The sequence below is a fragment of the Poecilia reticulata genome, chromosome 22, assembly GCF_904066995.2.
Source record: "Poecilia reticulata chromosome 22, P_reticulata-male-v2, whole genome shotgun sequence".
Lineage (NCBI taxonomy): Eukaryota > Metazoa > Chordata > Actinopteri > Cyprinodontiformes > Poeciliidae > Poecilia > Poecilia reticulata.
The window spans coordinates 17,364,224-17,383,261 of record NC_088851.1 but is presented as its reverse complement, the minus strand read 5'-3'; the positions used below and the strand labels follow the sequence as shown (position 1 = coordinate 17,383,261).

Genomic DNA, 19,038 nt, shown 5'->3' with positions numbered 1-19,038 from the left:
AAATAATTTTGTTTTTTTCGCAGTGCAAATATTTTACCACCCATCACCCGCATACATTTTAATCTTCAAGAATTTGGTTTAGTAGTAGAATATTTGCTATGACCAAATATGTAAACTAAAAGAAATTAATGTGAAAAACAAATCAGAGTGGCAGAAAGTGTGCAATTAAATGTTTATCATTAAATTAACTGATAAACCTAATCATTAGGTAATTAATTAACTCATAATCAGGTCTACCAGTTAAAACGTAGAAATTTGAGGGTTGAACTTTAAATAAATCCGCATTTTTCTTTTATTTTCTAAATAAGAACTTTTTCTCTCTGTCTCTCTCTCTCTCTCTCTCTCTCTCTCTCGTGTTTCGTTTCCATTGCCTAACTGTGCTCCTTTTGATCTTCATCCTTCTGTAGCTCTGTTATGGTGATGACGATGATGATGATGATGCTTCCGCCTGGAGGAGCCAGGACTCCAACTCGCGTCACCATGGAAGCACTCAGTTTGCGACATGCATTCGCCATTTTGCTGCCTCGGTGTGTGTATGTGTGATTGTGTGTGTGTGTGTGGGCTCCTCTAAGGCTGGATACCTTCATAGCTTCCAAACATTCAACTCTTCAGCCAGCGGAGGAAATATCCACATTTACTAACAGAACTGTCGCCGCTGCAGCATGACACGAAGAGGCTGGACGTCGAAGCAGTAGATAGTTTTGCGTTGGGTTAACGAAGAGGAGGAGGGCCAGCAGAAATGTAAGGTCTGTTTTCTTTCTAACTTTGCTCGCCCAGATACTCCGCACCTAACACGGTCAAATTAAGCGGAGTGGCATGTTAGCTACGCTTTGCTTCGGTGCTAACTGATGACCCTGGGTAACGGTAACATGTAGTAAAACATTTATTACTTAGCATAAAGCGGGTAAGTCCTCCACTAGAGGCATTTGTAAGTACATAATGTTAAACTGGCTATGTGTAATTAGATACATTAGCAGCAAACAGTGTTTCAACCACTGCGCTCCGTAGCTACCCAGAGCCACAAGTGTTTGTGTTCATTTTTTAAAATTTAGCAGGATCCTTCATGCCTTAACGGGACAATATTGTGGGTTTTTGGTTAAAGCCTGCTTCCATGTGTTAAAGCCTGTACTGTTCCCGTGGTGCCTGTCTGATCATTTTGCTGTTTTCTTTGACAGTTCTTTATCTGTTAACCCACTTGAACAAACAGCTACTATCACAAAACGTACTTTCACAGAAAACACAGCAGAAACATTTAATCAAATCTACTCTTCTTCCTCACTCTTAAGTTATAGTGACGTAGATAAGTTGGTGGATGATTTTCAGTGCAAACTTTCAGATATCATTGATTACATTGCCCCCACTAAAGTGAAGGTTGTGACTGGTAGGAAGAAATCTCCATGGAGAAATGCACAAGTAGTTCAATCTGCAAGACAACTCTGCCGTAGGGCCGAACGGAAATGGCGTAAAGGTCAACTGCACGTTTATTATGACATCTACAAGGAAAGACTACGTAACTATCACACAACACTGAAACATGCGAGAGAAGCTTTCTTTGCAGATGTCATAAACAAAAACATTAACAATGCTCGAGCTTTATTCGCCACTGTTGACAGGCTCACAAATCCTCCAATGACGTTACCACCTGAACTTCAATCTATTGCCGCCTGCAACAAGTTTTCCAGTTTCTTTTCAGAGAAAATTCAAAAGATCAGAGGATTAATCTGCTCATCCACTCCAAAGACAGTACTAATGCTGGGCCCAAACAAAACAAATGCAGGAAAAATGACCCAATTTCTACTACTAAATTATAAAACCCTAGAAGAAATTATAAGTCAATTAAGCTCCAGTTCCTGCTGTCTGGATGTCCTACCCACACATTTCTTTAAGAAAGTCCTGCCTGTTGTTGCTAATGATCTGATCCAAATAGTAAACTCATCGCTCTCTTCAGGTGTTTTCCCCCAGGCTTTGAAAACAGCAGTTATCAAACCACTTATAAAAAAGAACAATCTAGACAAATCCCTACTGCAGAATTACAGGCCGATCTCCAACCTCCCATTCATCAGCAAAATTATTGAAAAAGCTGTTTTTAAGCAATTAAATAACTTCCTAACAATAACAAACTGCTTTGACTCCTTCCAGTCTGGTTTTCGTGCTCACCACAGCACGGAGTCGGCCCTTGTAAAAGTGTTCAATGACATCCATATAAATACAGACTGTGGGAGAACCACAGTGCTGGTTCTGTTGGACCTCAGTGCAGCTTTCGACACTGTTGACCACGACATTTTACTGAATCGACTGGAGAGTTGGGTCGGACTCTCCGGTCCAGTGCTCAACTGGTTTGAATCTTACATAAAGAACAGGGATTTCTTTGTTTCAATTGGAAACTTCTCATCAGAGAGGTCAAAGGTCACATGTGGGGTACCCCAAGGTTCAATCCTAGGACCCCTTCTTTTCAATATTTATATGCTCCCACTGGCAAAGATTATAACAGGACATAGGATTAGCTACCACAATTATGCGGATGATACACAGCTCTACATCACGATGTCACCAGGTGACTCTGAACCCATCCAATCACTGAATAGATGCTTAGAACAGATCAATGTGTGGATGTGCCAAAACTTTCTCCAGCTAAACAGAAACAAAACTGAAGTTATTATCTTTGGACCTAAAGAGGAACGAACTAGAATCAATGCACAGCTTCAGTTATTACAACTAAAAACCAGCGATCAGGCCCGAAACCTGGGAGTAGTGATGGACTCTGACCTGAACCTTCAGAGCCACATTAAGACAGTCACAAAGTCGGCCTTCTATCACCTGAAGAACATCTCTAGGATTAGAGGACTTATGTCTCAGCACGATCTAGAGAAACTCATCCATGCATTTATCTTTAGCCGCATTGATTACTGCAACAGCGTCTTCACAGGTCTGACTAATAAATCAATCAAACAGCTGCAGCTGATCCAGAATGCTGCTGCTCGGGTTCTCACTAAAACCAGGAAGATAGAGCACATAACACCAGTTTTAAAGTCCCTACACTGGCTCCCTGTAGCTCAGAGAATAGACTTTAAAATACTGATGTTAGTTTATAAATCTCTGAACGGTTTAGCACCACAATACCTTAAAGATCTGTTATTACTGTACCAACCATCTAGACCCCTCAGATCTTCTGGTTCTGGTCTGCTCTGCATCCCCAGAACCAGAACCAGACGAGGAGAAGCAGCATTCAGTTTCTACGCACCACAGATTTGGAACAAACTTCCAGAAAACTGTAAAACAGCTGAAACACTGGGTGCCTTTAAATCTCAACTTAAAACCCACCTGTTTAGAGTTGCTTATGGCTAAATTAGGGTTAGAGTGCGGGTTTTGATGTCTTCCATGTTTTTATGTCTTTAATGTTTTTAATTTTTTTTTTTTTTTTTTTTTTTTTTTTTTTTTTTTTTTTTCTTCTTTCTTTTATGTATGGGGAAGAAAGTGAAAAATGAGGGTGGAAAACGATGAAAATTAAAGTGGAATGGAAATGGAATGGAACCAGTTAAAGTCCGCGGGAGGGCAGACTCCTCTAACTATAAGTTAGTTAAATTCTGTGTGGGACGGCGGCGTCCTCTGGTAAGGGAGTTTTTTTTTATTTTTTTATTTTTATTTGTTTTTTAATTTTCTCTCTTTCTCACTGTTTATTTCTGTTTTTGTTTTGGTTGTGTAAAGCGCTTTGAGATGCCTTGCTGCTGAAATGTGCTATACAAATAAAATTTGATTGATTGATTGATTGACAACAGACACACATTTGTCCTAAAACATGACAATAATTTAGAAAACGTCTAAGTTACACGAAGGATTTTGAGAAATCTTGAGGAAAATAATAATAGCAATAAAGAAAACATCAGATTTTTCTTTACATAAATGGTCATGTAAACTTACCAAGCCAAACAAAAAGTTTCTTAAAACAGCTTGATTTAAGAAGAAATGTTTAAAAAAGAAGAGGCATACTCTTAAAGTTAAAGATTTTTTCAATAAAAATATCACCTTTTTTGTCTTTTCTTGTTGTTTGTATTATTTATCAACAACAACAATCCTCTTTAAAAATGCGTAAAATAAAAAAGTAATAATTAATGTAAAAATAATTTATACTAAATTGGTAATTGATGAACATTAAATGTACCTAAGATCAATTTTTATCTTACATGTTATGATCATTTGTTTTAGGCGGGATTAAGAAACTGGTTGTTCTATATTTATTTCCCTGTTTAATTGACAATACGGTAACATAACAGAAGCAAGCACACTAATTAAAGAATTCCATCCCTTTGTTACTCCAATAATGTGCACATATTTGTCCATCAATGTTTAAAAAGACTTTTTCCTCCGACTCTTAAAGCAAACATTTAATGTTTAAAAATAACTTTTCCGTTAAATGTTTTAGTATATGAAGCCTTCATGTTGGTAGGCATTGCTATCACTTTGTGTGTCTTTGTTTTTTTGTCTGTTTTTTTTTTAACTCGAAATACATTTTCAAGATGAATCAAGCCACCACACACTGGAGATCTAAAATAATAAGTGCATATTAAACTTTCTTTTTTTTTTTTTTTTTTACAATCAAATCATTTTTTTGTTTGCTTAATAGTACTTTCAAATTGTACTATTTGAAAGTACTATTTCAAGTACTTTCAAATTGAAAGTACTATTAAAGAAAAAATAATAAAACAGAAAGAAATAACATATTGCACATCTGATGTGGACATCAAGGGCAGTTAGAGTCCCTCAAACTAGCCAGATATTATTGGCATGCAGAGTTTGAAAACACGGTACCTGAAATATAATATCCAACCAATGAATGCATCCAAGCAATTCAATGCAACTGCGATGATGATTGAAATTTAAAATATTGCCCTTCTCTACCTTTTGATAATGTTCTGGCCTGATTGAATCATCAAGATAAGTGTCAGGATTTTGTTGTGGTGTTTTCCACTGTGTTGGTTTGCTTCTTTTCAACTTTTGTGGTTCATTTCTTTTCTTAATTTTCTTAATCCTGTGTGTTGCATTTATAGACCGACCAACAGGACCTCAGTTCTCCATCATCAGCTGCTCAAGATGAAACCACAGAGTAAAGGGGAGGAACATTATTGTCCTCGCTGGAATCTGTTTTCCTTTTTGGATTCTCAAATTTGACAATCCATAAATCCGCCAATAATGATACCTGGATTAATCTCCCAGGAGATACATGACCAGCTTCTGGACTCAAAGAATTACCAGAATCGCACAAACGGGGTGGAAAAGCTTAAATGTATCCTCTCAGAAGTGGACATTAAATCAGTCCCACCTGGGAATGTTGAGGAGTTCATAAATTTTCTTCCCCGACTTCTAGATGACAGTAATTTTAAGGTGCTACATGGCACCTTACAGGTTTTAAACCTGCTGATACAGAAGCTGGAGACTGGCGTTGACAGATTTTTGAAACATATAGTTTTTGTTGCCCTGAAGGCCCTCGGTGACACCCGTGCTGTCACCAGAAATGAATACCATAATGTGTTTCAGCAGCTGATGAAAACTACTCCACCGCAACAAGTATTGGACCTTATAATCGGCAACTTGAAACACAAGAACTCCAGGGTCCGGGAAGACGTCCTGAACATCGTCATGGCAGCTATGCTCACTCATCCTAGGAAAGAGTTCAATATCCCCAAGTTATGCTACGAGGTGGCACCTTATCTTGCGGACAACAAAAAGAAGGTCCGCCATGCTGCTTTGGAGTTATTCGCTGTTTTTGACCATTACCTTGACACAGGAAAGAAGCAGCCATTAATGAAAGCTTTGGACATGGTTGAGCTTAATGAGGACGCTGAAGGTCTGATGGCAGCTGTGCATGCAAGACGAGCGAGGCGCATCCTTCCAAAGCTGACCTCAGAGGGGATTGTGGAGTATGGCCTGGTGGTGCCCAAACCCGGACAGTGGTCCACTGGACAGCAAGTTTCTGGTGCCGATCTGGACTGGGTGATAAACGGGGGACGGACGAGCAGCGCCAGGAGCTACAGGACAGAGCACGACAGTGATCTACTGTCCGGCTATGGCAGCTTAGGCTCCCTCACTGACGATCCAATGTTTCAGAGGAGGATTGTGAGCGCAGGCAAAGGGAAGAACAAGCTGCCCTGGGAGACGTCGACCGATAACGAGCTGCAGCAAAGCACCACACCTAACGGGAAGAGCCTTGAACAGGTGAGCGCTGCCGTACTTTTCTCAGTGTTTTATATGTTCAGCTATGTCAGCCCAGCTAACTGCTGTTTTTGGCAAAACAATAAAGCAAAACAATTTTTGCATTTGTAATGAAATCATCTATAACATTTACTTGTAACTTTGACACAGATATAAATAAGCAAAAGAATAAACAAATTATATTTGGTAGTAATTTCATTAGTTTTATTTTATTTTTGCATAGTAGCTCTTTAGTTAGTAGGGCTATCTGCTCCGATAGTCTGTTTGTTCTTTTTCCTCTATGGCAATTTTATTTTTTCTTTTCATTAAAAGTACTTTAAACTATAGCGATAGTATGATAGAAAATTGCTGTGATTTTGAAACTGGACACCTTTTCACTCCTAGTTTGTATGTTAATAAATAAAATGTGATGTTTAAGCTGAGATGTTAGGAAACCTGTGTTTTTTTTTCTCTCTTGTGTGCCTTTTGTTTTGGAGAAAATATAATGTCGATTTGCTGAAATGTGATTCCCTGCATTTAGCTTTGTGAAAATATTGTTTTCAGATTCTTTTCCTGACTTTCACATCCAAATAATCCAAACAAGCAACAATAAAGGGTTAGTGGTTGCACTTTCCTCAGAGACAGTTTGAGGGTAAAATTTTCCTAAATATAGCAGCTATTTGTCATGGTGCAGTATGGATGGAGCGCAGCAGCAGTGAGGGAGGGCTGAATCTTATTTTGTTGATCCTCTTTGGGTATGAGTCATAATATTGCCTCCATTTCCCTAAAGCTATTTATTTGTCGAAAACAATAGAAATGTATCTTCAAATAATTGGGATAAATAGAAATAAACAGTTGTAGCTTTGCAAAGTCCCTGAAACTACATTAGGTGGAAATAATGACTCATTTTGTTGCACCATGACGCTGTTTCTCTAAAGGTGAGCAGAAACTGTTTTTAGAGTAAGCCCCCTCATTCTTCCTCATTTTGTTTATTTTTTATTAAAGCAGGTAATAATATTGCAGGAGCTAACAAAAGAACTTGATTTGCCACTGTAGCTCATCTAAAAATGTGTGCTTGCTGTGGTATGCCATATTTAGTTTTGACAGCAATGTTCCAGCTTAGACTCATTTGGAAAAAGCTTGTGTTTACACTGGCGCAGGTTTCCAAGCAACACCTGTAACACACGGCATACTTATCGACAGAACCGTGAAACATAATTGGTAATATCACAGGGTCACGCTTGTAAAACATGGCTTGTTTAATTTTGTGCAGTTGATTCCAGTCACACAGCCAAGTGCTCTGCTGTGAGTGTTTTTCAGATCGTATTTAGTGGGAATAACTTAGACATAGTGGAGTTAAGTACAAATTCATAAAAATGTTAGAGAGTATGTTATTTGTGGTTATTTTTCATACCTTATGTACATGAACAATGCTTTTCAGTGACAAGAAAAAATAATTGTACAGATTATATCATCTCTTACCTGAACTACACATATATTCGGTCTAGAGAATATATTTACACCAAGGCCGTTGTTATGTTTGAGGAACCTTTAAGCTAATTACTTGAACTCGATCTGGTATTGTTGCTGCTGTTAAAATAATGACATTTCTGCATATCCATAGTTTTCAAAGGGGGACTCCAGCTCGCTTCCCAAGAAGGCAGAGATCTACATACCAAGTTTCAGTAAGTGCCAATACTTTTTCTTCTCCTTTTCATTTCCTATGAGTGCACCAAGACTGGTCATCATGGTCAGCTGCAGCTTTGCTCATAGAGAAGGTTTTACTGGGAAGGAGTCACCGATCCATATGCCATCGAAAGCTTTAGGATGAGTACCAAGCTGCTTGGTAGATAAGATTCTCACTGGGCTCCAGACATGCCCAGTGAGATGTCTGGGCAAGTCTGCAAAAAGTTGTATTTGCTATAGTTTGAACTAGTTATACTTGTCTATGCAAAAAGAGACTCTGGGCTAAATTCTCATTTTACTATTTTGCATGGCTGTGTGACTCTTATAGATTTTCAGGGGCACACTTATAAATGAAGGGGAAGCAGCTGTGCTTTGAACAGAGTTTCTGCTTGGTCTGAAAATGTCATGAAATATTGTAAATTAAGTGATCATAATATTAAATCCTAAAAAGTCACTAGATGGCCAGTGGACACTTTTTGTGATGTCATTGCAAATACCCAGTACTGTAGGACAGACCTGAATTTAAGAAGTTTAAAAATACTTATATTTACCCTTCTTTGGCAATTAAGTAAATTAAAAAGCTATTTATTACTCAGTTGTAAATATGACAGTAGTTTTCAAAAAAATCAGAAAGCCTTAAATTTATCTAAATGAAAACCAGCATCACAGTATGAAATACAATCAGAAAAGTTTATATATTTTAATGGCACAATAAATACGTTGTTATGTTTAGTTTGATGTGTTTCAATATTTCAATGTTATCACTTTTCATTATTGTTAATAAGCATAAAAATGCATTTTTCATTTAGAAATAATTTACTTTAAGTCATTTGATGCATGGCTGTGTACTGTTTAACATAGTTTCAGTTCTTCCAACGAGCCAAAAAAGTTGTGTTTGCATAGTTTGCACTACTTATACTTCTTTAAATAGACTGTCTATACAAAAACAATCTAATATCTAGTTTTGCAAGTATTTTGAACTATTATGTTAGTGAGAAGTAAAGGTAATAAGTGTGTAAAATTTTTCATTTACATATACTTGCACAAAATGATCAGTATACTTCAGATTTGGCTGATTTTATGCAAGTTAATACCATATTTTAAATGTTTAAATGTTAATACATTGCCTATGCAATTCCAAAAATCCAAATATTTTTGAAGAATATTAGAAGTAGATATTAGTTCCAAAGTTACACTTGGTTCATATTTTTGTTAGTCCTCAATGAGACTAAAAAGCAGTCTAGCAATCCTAATTAAGGGGAAAGTTAACTTGACATTTATGGGTATATTGGGTGACAAATGTTTGCTTATTTTCAACAATGAAACACACTTATCTATAAACTTGTAAAAGAAGGCTCTCGTTTTTGTGAGATATTTTACCACTGCCTTAAGTGTCAAGGGACGGGGATGGAAAAAATGGGATTCAGACTTTATATTACAGCCTGTTTCCGCTGATCACTTTTTATACCAATTGATTTATTAAATGTTAGAGGTTATTTACTGAAAATAAGTTAAATATACCTGCGACAGGTTCTGCTGAGCCACAGAAGCCCCTGTCTCCCAGAAGGAGGGAAACCCCTGCAGGTCTCAGAAGAAGTGGGAGCCTCAACTTGGACACAGATATCTTTAAAAACACAAACATCTCTGACCCAGATGTTGGTAAGCAGTTATTTTCTAGGGTGTCTCCCAGCAATAGTTAAGTGAAAATACATGATTGCATAAATTTACATGATTGAGTTGCTGACAACAATCCACACCATGCTGATTGTCAAGCAGTTCACAAGTATTAATTGGTTTGGTTTTTTTAATGTAATATCTCATAGTGGCACCCAAAGGACGTGTGCTCTCGAGGAATCCCAGTGTCGAGCGAACTTTCTCTCTTCCCTCCAATGCTTCCGCACCCGGCTCCTTTCTTCTGCCTTCCTACCCTCTGGCTACATGCACAGGGGGCATGCTAACTCCAACACTGTCCCGCCATCATGCAGACTCTTCCCTCTCCATGTCCAACACCTGGCCCAACAAACGAGAGACCAGCCCTCAGCAGCATGGAACAAGCCCTCGGAGAGAGAAAGAAGAGACAGCAAAGGGTAATTTAGTAAAATAACTTTAGTGTGTGAAATGGAAACTGTTGTAGCTTTTGTCTCTTTTTAGGCTAACTTGCTTTTTGCCCTTGCTGTCGTAGGAGAACTCTTCAGTGTGCAGTCTCCTAGGCCTCTTCGAACCTCCCTCGTGAGTTCCTCTTCCACCTCATCGTTCAGGCGAGCTCTGAGCAACACCAGGGCAACCTTCACCATCTCACCGGTGCAAGCCCATTCTCATGACGACCAGAGATCAAACACTCCAGCCAACCAGCAGCCAGACAGTAAACTTAACCTGGACTTTGACAGCATCAGCCCCTGGCAAGTTCCTCAGGATGAAGAGCCTCTGGACATGCAGGAGGTCAGAAAATGTGTATTAATGTAAACCCTTGTGTTGAGCAGTTTTGTTGGTTTGCTAATTTTGTTTGCCACTTACAGATGCTGAACTCTCTGCGCTCCTTGCGAAACAGCGCTGCCAAGAAGAGGGCCAAAGTGAGCCTCAGCAGTCCAGATCCTGACAGCCCCGACTCAGCCGTGCAGGTCGACCTGAGGCTGGATTCACCATTACAAACGTCTCCGGTGCTTACCAGCTCAGCCAGCGAGAGCGGACTCTCAAGTCTGAGTTCAGCTGCCAACTCCAACTTCAGCAACATTAAAACAAGGTCAGGGATCTCCAGTTTTTTTTTAAATAAAGTTTGTTAGACATCTGTAAAAAGTATTTGTTTCCATAAATATTTCTTCTTTTTCAGTTTTTTTGTCAAATTTAAAGGTTTTGGATCATCACATACAGTTAAAATAACACAAACATAACTTGTCCAATGCTGATCTCATTTATTGAACCAAAGAACAAACCCTGACCTGTGCAAAAAACTAATTGCCACACTTAGTAAATATTGTTTTAACTGTGATTAACCAAGTTTTTGGAAAGCTGATGCTTTTACACATGCATATGCTGGAATGTTGAGAAGGTTCTTGGTACTTACTAATTTAGTAAAAGAAAATGTCACAATGCAGTTTCCCTGCATAAGCGCTCACTTGTCATATTTATCAACAGTCCCAGAAGCTCTGCCCCTTCTGTAATGAAACAACAGATTGTAAGAGTGCCTTCTGCAAAACTACGGTCGTCCGTGTCCATGGATTTCAGCAGCCTTCAAGGTATGGAAAACAATTAATGTTTTATGTTTAGTCTTATTTGCGTCTGTCTTTTTTTCTGACTTTGGTTCACGTCTTTGCAAGGAATGTGCCGGAGAAATGACCTATCATCTGAGGTGGGTGTCGTTGGACAAAAAGTTAATTATTGCAACGGAACGATGAAAACAGAGGAAGAGAAAGTGGCACTGTCTCCTCCGCTGGTCAGAGCAGTGGTCCGCAAACCCATCAGAGCTTTGAAGATTGTCAAAGGTCAGCTAGCAGTGATAAAATTGCTTTTATTTTTTTCCTGGATATACAGTCGAAACTCTTAAGTTTACATAAAGTGAAGAAAAAGACACTTGCAGACCAAATATCTTCTCTTTTTCTAGATTATTTAGAATACAGAGTATCTACTAAATGACACAGTAATGAAAGATAGTTTATGTACAGAATGAGGGAAAGCCCAGCTGATGGTGTCATGACTTTGGAGATTTCTGATAGGGTTACTGATACATTTCAGTTAATTGGAGTCACCGCTTTGTTTTTTGACTCAGTGATAAAGTCAAAAAGAAATCAGCCAAGTAATCAGAGAAGAGTCTTGTGGAGACCCACAAGTCTGGTTCATCTTTAGAAACAATTTACCGATGCTTGAAGATGGCGACATATCCTGTGGTCTGATGAAACTAAGTTGGAACTGTTTGGCCATAATGACCATCCTAACAATTGGAGGAAAAACCGGGACGCTTGTACCGTCCTCACTGTAACATATGGGGGGTCGCAGCATCATGCTGTGGAGGAACTGGGACACTTCCTAAAATAGATGGCACCAAGAGAAATATTTTATTGAGTGTGTCTTTTTATTCAGTGTATGTAAACTTCTGGTTTCAACTGCGCCTCCACCTAAGCTTTAAATATTCTTTTAATGTGAAACTATTTCTTGTAATTTATAGGGTCCCAGAGCACCAACAGCTGTAGGAATTCACCTGGTGCAGACATTTCTGTACTTGAAGGAGTGATAGGGAAAGGTCAGTATTTAATTTAGTGTAACAATACAATTACATTTTATTGGTTGAATTGTGTAACATGTTTTTCTCATTATTAGTCACATTACTACTTTGAATAATCTGTGCCATTTCAGCCATTCAACCACTAAAACATTGAGTTGTAGGGTGTGCTTAGCTTCTGCTAATAATAACTTTATCAATCAATCAATCAATCAATCAAATTTTATTTGTATAGCACATTTCAGCAGCAAGGCATTTCAAAGTGCTTTACATAATTAAAATAAAAACAGCATGTGACGTTGAATAAACTGTGAGAAAGAGATTCTGAAAAACTAATTCTTTTTAAAATGTAGAACCTCTTGTAAAAACTTTCCCCATTGAAATGCATGGAAAATCTTCAAGGTTCAGCTAATTCTAACAACTTGCAGATACTTTATACCATTCAGGCTTTAAAACAAGATTTTGTCCTCTTACTGTTTGATTCAGGATTTTCATATCTATAGCCATTTTTGGAAGACAACAGTCTTAGTTTCAGTTTTGGTCATATCTTTTTCTCTCTTTTTTTTTAGAAAAAGTAATTTTTATGCAAAAACATATAACATAAACACATTATGCTTCCTTTACATCAAGCAAAAATGATATCATTTTATTTATTTTGAAAATATCTCAACCCTTCCAGCTGTAAATGTGTTATTTCAGTGTTTTGTTGAGCAATGCTAATGGCTTTCCCTCATGCTTTTAAGGCATGTGTGGCACTACAGTATCCTCCAACCGTCCAGGAGCCGCACTGTTACTTGAGCAGGGGGATTTGGCTGCCAAACCTCCCACTGATCCTTTAGCAGGCATCTACAGCCGTCAACTAGATGGCGATGACAGCTCACATCCCGAAGAGCCCAAAGTTAGTCACACTCTTGTTCGGCGTTGATTCGTAGTGCATCAATCATTCCCAGGTGATTTATGACACGGGTGCTTTCTACCCACAAAATGTGCAGGAAATTATGAGAATTGTCAGGAGGGGCCGGGACAAGACAAGAGCGCAGAATCTGGAGCAATTTGAGGAACTGTCAGGTAGAGGGGACGAAACAAGAGACAAGATTCGCCATCGCGTCCGACAAATGTTGTCTGATTCACCCACAGAAGGAAATGAAGAATTAATCATCAATGGTAAGATACAGTGCCTTCTAAAGTATTCATACCCATTAGGAATGTTCACATAATACTACTTCAAATCCCCAGCGTTTTCACAATTATTAACAAATAAGGATCTGAAAAGTGTGGTGGGCATTTCTGTTCAGCCATCTTTCGCTGCTGTTAGTTACTATCCTCAGCCTAGTTTGGGATATTTCTCCATTAGCTGGCGACATCTAGACTGGAAATATTGACATTTTTATCATCAAGATGTGATGGAGAACGAAGTCTTCTCAAGTCTCCGCTACAGATTTTTATTTGGGTTTAATTCTGGATTTTCATTGGACCATTTTAATTGTTAAATAGGTTTTGATCTACAAAAATCCCAATAAAATACATCAAGGTTTGTTGAAATGTGGCAAAATATAAAAAAGTCCAAGGGGTTTGAATAATTATAGTAATTTATAATATTTTTTTCCTTCTGTGTTCTGTGATTCTGATATTTTTTCTTTTTATTAATCTTCTGTAGATTGGCGTTTCAACGGCAACACTCTGATATCCACCAAGTCAGATCTTCTCTCTGATGAATCTTCCATCAGTGCCACCAGTCCAGCCAGTCCACCAGAACCTCAAAGTCCAGTAAAAACCTCAACCACACCCCACCTTCCCAGCCCCCCTACATTACCTCCCAACTCAAAAAATGTGTCCCGCCTTAGAAGGGCACCTAGCTTGAGCAGAACCCGACCGTCGCTGTCCCACAGTTCAGGTCAGTGAATCAAAAAAGCAAACAAACACCGCTTATCATTGGAGATCGAAGTTGTTTTACTTTACTTTCACCTGTTGTGATGCCAATTCCTATTTAACATCACCTGGAAGCTTTCTTTATAAATAAAGTAGTACTTTCATAAATAAAGTTGATAATTAGATGTTTAGCTGCCCAAAATGACTCCTTTTTTTTCCAGGATTATGGAATTATAAAATGTGTTAAAATCTGTCTGTTTTTTCTTTGCATCGTTTTAGATGAGTTGTGCCACGCCACTTTAAGAAACAAGAAAAATCTGTCTGCTCCTTCGGAGCTCTGTCCCTTTTCAAAGCCCGACCTGGTGCTGACTCAGAGTTTCAACCTCCTGAATTCAGAGGACTGGTGAGAGAAAACTTTCATTGTCAGCATTTATTAATCTGAGGTATTATTACTTTGATAAATCACGAAGAATGTACAAAAAGTCAGACTGCAATTCCTTAATATTTTTCAGGGAGAAGAAGATTGAGGGTCTGATGTTCCTGCGCTCTCTTGCTTACAACCATGCAGACACACTTCAAGGCAGACTTCATGAAGTTTGTCTGTGTCTCATCCAAGAGGTAGCAACGCTCAACCGTTTGACAAATTAATATTTGAAAGCTGAGATTTGGATTTGAGAACCACTGAGGCATGTTTTACCTGAACCAGTCACACAGCAGATTACAATGCTTGGGAAAAGTATTCAAAACTCTTGCGCCTTTTCATACTTTGTCAAATTAAAACTACTATCTTTGTTGTATTTCATGGAAACTTGGGTGTGGTTACTTTTGCAAGGTGCTACATTAATATGCTAATTCAGATATTGACAAAGCCGACATTTTGCGTCTCTAAAATTTAACTCTATCATAATCGAAATGTCCAATGCTCACAGAAAAAGTCAAATAAATTCAGGTTTCCTGTTTCTTTTCCTCATCTTTATTCACAGTTTGGTGATGTTGTGACAGTATTGCTTGATGGTTGTTTCATTGTTTTCAAAGTGCTACATACTACGAATGTATTACTTATGCAGCAATCCCCGACAAATTACTATTAGCTGCTGCTTTTCTGCCATCTATTGGTGATAAAAAAAACAAACTGCTCTGACAATTTAACAAATCTTGAACATGTAGTGACAGAGATTATAATAAACTACTTCCTGTTTTCACCAATCAGGTGAAGAACCTGCGCTCAGGGGTTTCCAGGGTGGCAGTGTGTACCCTTGGCGACCTGTACACACACCTGCAGAGACTAATGGACCAAGAGCTTGAGGGGACAGTTAAAGCGCTGCTGCAGAAGGCCGGGGAGAGTAACACTTTCATCAGGCAGGATGTCGACGGAGCGCTGGACTGCATGGTGCAGCACTGCACTCCAACCCGTGGCATTGGTGCTTTGCTTTCTGGAGGAATCAGGTTCGAATGAAAACAGGGTAAAAATTCATTTCACATAAAATCTATACACCTTTGATTGCTGAATTCGTTTTTCTCTCTTTCTGACAGCCACCTTAACCCAGTGGTGAGAAAGTGCACTGCTCAGCATCTGGCCAATCTGTTAGAGAAGGTTGGAGCTGCCCGCCTCCTGTCTGGAGGTAAAGATCTTACAGAAAGAATTTTACCCACCATCACCAAACTTGCACAAGACTCCTCCCAGGAGGCCAGGTATGTACAAAGTTGTAATGTTTCATCGTGTCACATTTTAAATTAACGTGCGCAAGTGTAACTTTGGCGTTTGTCACACCCAAGATCTTAAATGGTATAATCATTGTGTTTTTTTGGCCACAGGTACTTTGGTCGTCGAATGCTGCTATTTCTGTCATCTCACCCTGACTTTGACAAGAACCTGGAAAAATATATTCCCACCAAAGACCTGCAAACTGTCAGAGACACTGTCTTGACTCTCAGGACAAAGGTATGCATTTTATTTACTTACTGACTTTCTAATCTTTGGTAGATGTCACCTAACCTTATGATTGCTGTGGCTTTAGGGTCTCGGTGAGATGCCCCAAGAATCTCAGTCAGCCAGAGGAAGACGCTCGCTCCCAGGCAGCGGGACAGTCAGGGCTTCATCTCTCAATGGAGAGCAACTCAACCAGACCAACAGGTGAGAATGCAAGGCTTAGCAAAAGTTGCATTTTGGTCTCATCTGTACAGAGCACAGTGGTTTGCTTTGTCTTCTTTGTGACTATTGACAACTGTGCTAACTTATGACTTATCGCTTTCATTTGTCTGTGTTGCTGCATGAGTAATCCAAGTGGTGTGAATAGTTTTGCTAGGAACTGGATATCAAACATCAGAAGATGCATCGGAACAAATTTTACTGCCAACAGTGTTTAATTAAGCTTTGTATTTTCTAACTGCAGGGAGTCGAACAGCCATTACGGCTGTAAACTTCAGACACAGAGTATCGCCGACAAAAACGAATACATAAAGCAGATCTCAGGTCTGCTGGGTTCAAAGGACTTCAGAGAGCGGATCAAAGGCATTGATCAGCTAGTGGCTGACTGTGAACACAACCCCAACATGGTCGTCAATAGTATATTTCCGGTTAGTGCAATAAATAATTTCTTCACTCCGTAAAAATGATTGTTGAAATGAAAGCCATTGTGAATGTTTAGTAAGTCTGTTTCACTGTTGCCTTTTGCTTTTGTTGTATTTTAGGTGTTTGATGCCTTTAAAGCCAGACTGCAGGAGTCCAACAGCAAGGTTAACCTTTACGCCCTGGAGTCTCTGCAGAAAATAACCCATTTGCTGAAGGACAGCTTGTCCCAAGTGGTTAACATCCTGGTGCCAGCAATTGTGGACAATCACCTCAACTCCAAGAATAACGCCATCTATTCTGCTGCTATCGGAGCTCTGAATGCACTTATTTTGAATTTTGGTAATTCTTTTAAACATTTGCAGCGTACTTTCTGATTAAGTGGCGCTCTGCTATAGTGCTTTTTCTTTTACTTGCACAGATAATACTCTTCTTCTTCAACCTTTCTGCACCAAGGCCCAGTTTTTAAGTGGCAAAGCTAAGGTGGATCTCATCGAAAAGGTTGCAGGTAATGTTTGACATGATGCATATTATATGTACCTCTCAACAAATTACAATCAGGCAGAATGATATATTTTATGTATATATTTTTATTACTTTTGACGATGAAGGCTTTTTTTCCTCTAATGTGAATGGGCTTTGCTTGACTTTCCTCTCAAGGTTATAGCTGTTCTACCATTTGTCCTTCCACTGAACTTTCCACTCTTTGAATTATCATTTAGCAGTGACATTTAGTGGCTCAGCCTTCATGTGGAGGGTGTCGGTCACAGTCTGCTGGACGGCTGTTGAGTCACCAGTCTATCCAATGGTTGTGAACTTAACATATCTGAATTTAAAAAAAAACCCTGTTTTAGAGTTGCACCAGTATTATAAACAGGCCAATTGATGCAACGTCTCACTCATTGTCAACATATTTTCTGATTTCAGGTCTTGTTAAGGAGCTCTATCCTCGCAAGCCTCAGGTGGTGGAGCAGAAAGTCTTGCCCTTACTGTGGCACCTTCTGGGTACCTCCACCCACAGCGGCAGCATCCACGGCAGGAGTGGCAGCGTTCGGACCGCAACGGCCAAGCTGTGCCAAGCCCTTCACACCCAAATGGGGTCGAGCCTGAACGAGTGCGCTGCCTCCCAGCCTACTAATGTCCAGAAAGGTTTAAACGAGCTTCTGAGGACCTTAAAATAAAGGACAAGCAAGATCCAAATGTTGAAAAAGAACATCAAGACTGATCTTACTTGAAACAAAAGAAATGTTCTACGTTTCTTACAGTGCCTGCACTTTTATATCAATATGAGAAAAAGTAACATCTTAGGTTGTTCCAATTGTTTTATTAGTGATATTTACGTCGGTACAGGAATGTTAACATACTGATATCAGGTCTTATTCCTTCTCAACCTGCTCTCTCTGCACTTTTAAAAGTAGCTGATCATCAACGTTTCCTCCATTACGCACTGTTGACAAATCGGAGACACCATTACAGAATGTAAAACCGAAATGCACAAAGAAGACAGGGAGCCCAAAGGTGTATATTTTTGATGTTTTATCAAAGGTGATGTGATATTTTTTTTGAAATGTCATGCAGATGATTTGAAGATTTGTGACAGGAGATTAAAAAAATGGTATGAAATACTTTTGTACAGCTCAGTTGTGTATTTGCACAGTATTAGCTTAATGTTTAAGTATGGTGTAAATTGATGGTTATAATTTATCTAATGTATAATGGTCTGAAAATCATTAATGATGTGTTGAGTTTGTACTCCGTTTTGTTTGCATGACCAAGACTTTTAAACAGAATCAACCTTGTATAATCTCTGTGGGGGGGATGGGTGTACACAGAAACCTAAGGTTGGAAAAAGTTGTTTTTACACCTGTGATTGCCTGAGAAACAGCAAGAAGTCGGCTCTGTTTCCGTCTCTGTATCGTGCCAGTCTTCAAGTAGCCTTTTAACTGAAATGGTGATTTATATTTAACTGATTTGTGAACTAAAGAAAAGAAATTACAAATAAACGGTTTATTTCCCTAATACTAAACTTTACTTTTTCTTTCAGGGACTAACATAATATTTAGAAAAAGGTCAAAACACATTCTGGTTTCAGTTCAAAATAATAAGTGCTGTTTGAATTCCAGTTAGTCAGGTATGATGAATTTAAATATAACCAGGAAAAACACAATTTTTAAAGTCAAATCATCTTTATTCTGGATGATGTTGGAGAGTTCCATAGTTGTTTTTTTGTTTGTTTTTACAGAATATATTTTCACGTACATTTTAATTATGATCCCTAAATGCAAAATGACAAACATCTTAATTGAAGAATCTTAGCAACTTAAAAGTTATGTTGGAAAAGACAACTGGAGACCCACAGCCCTGAAATAAGTTTGTAAGAGAGGGGTTGCAATAAATTAAAACATGTCCAAGCTTTCAATTAAAGAAAATATAAAGAGATGCCTGGTTATACTGTAAGGGGAAAAAAATGACTCAATTAAAAGCAAACTCGTACACATAAAGAAATATTTCAAGT

The 19,038-nt window shown here is 38.6% G+C and overlaps 1 protein-coding gene across 2 annotated transcripts; it reads left to right on the top strand.

Annotated features, from left to right (window-relative positions):
* The first annotated feature begins 434 nt into the window (after positions 1-434).
* togaram1 (TOG array regulator of axonemal microtubules 1) lies at positions 435-18,542 on the top strand. 2 transcript variants are annotated; one of them, XM_017302541.2, is made up of 23 exons: positions 435-741; positions 5,046-6,210; positions 7,811-7,871; positions 9,403-9,531; positions 9,696-9,959; positions 10,055-10,311; positions 10,389-10,612; positions 11,005-11,105; positions 11,187-11,351; positions 12,032-12,106; positions 12,829-12,983; positions 13,078-13,249; positions 13,743-13,979; positions 14,234-14,357; positions 14,467-14,572; positions 15,165-15,400; positions 15,488-15,646; positions 15,770-15,896; positions 15,973-16,088; positions 16,348-16,531; positions 16,646-16,865; positions 16,945-17,031; positions 17,451-18,542. In XM_017302541.2, exons 2-23 carry the CDS (start codon positions 5,188-5,190, stop codon positions 17,702-17,704), a joined length of 4,476 nt encoding a protein of 1,491 aa, XP_017158030.1. In that variant the 5' UTR covers positions 435-741; positions 5,046-5,187; the 3' UTR covers positions 17,705-18,542. The 2 variants fall into 2 exon arrangements, with proteins under 2 accessions (XP_017158030.1, XP_008397702.1); XM_008399480.3 differs by having other exon boundaries at positions 435-746.
* The last annotated feature ends 496 nt before the right edge of the window (positions 18,543-19,038 follow it).

Coding starts and splice junctions, on each gene's coding strand:
- togaram1 (XM_017302541.2), top strand. CDS start 5,188: ATGATACCTGGATTAATCTCCCAGGAGATACATGACCAGCTTCTGGAC. Junction 15,401..15,487: donor TTGCTTTCTGGAGGAATCAG/GTTCGAATGAAA, acceptor TCTTTCTGACAG/CCACCTTAACCCAGTGGTGA. Junction 15,647..15,769: donor GACTCCTCCCAGGAGGCCAG/GTATGTACAAAG, acceptor TTTTGGCCACAG/GTACTTTGGTCGTCGAATGC.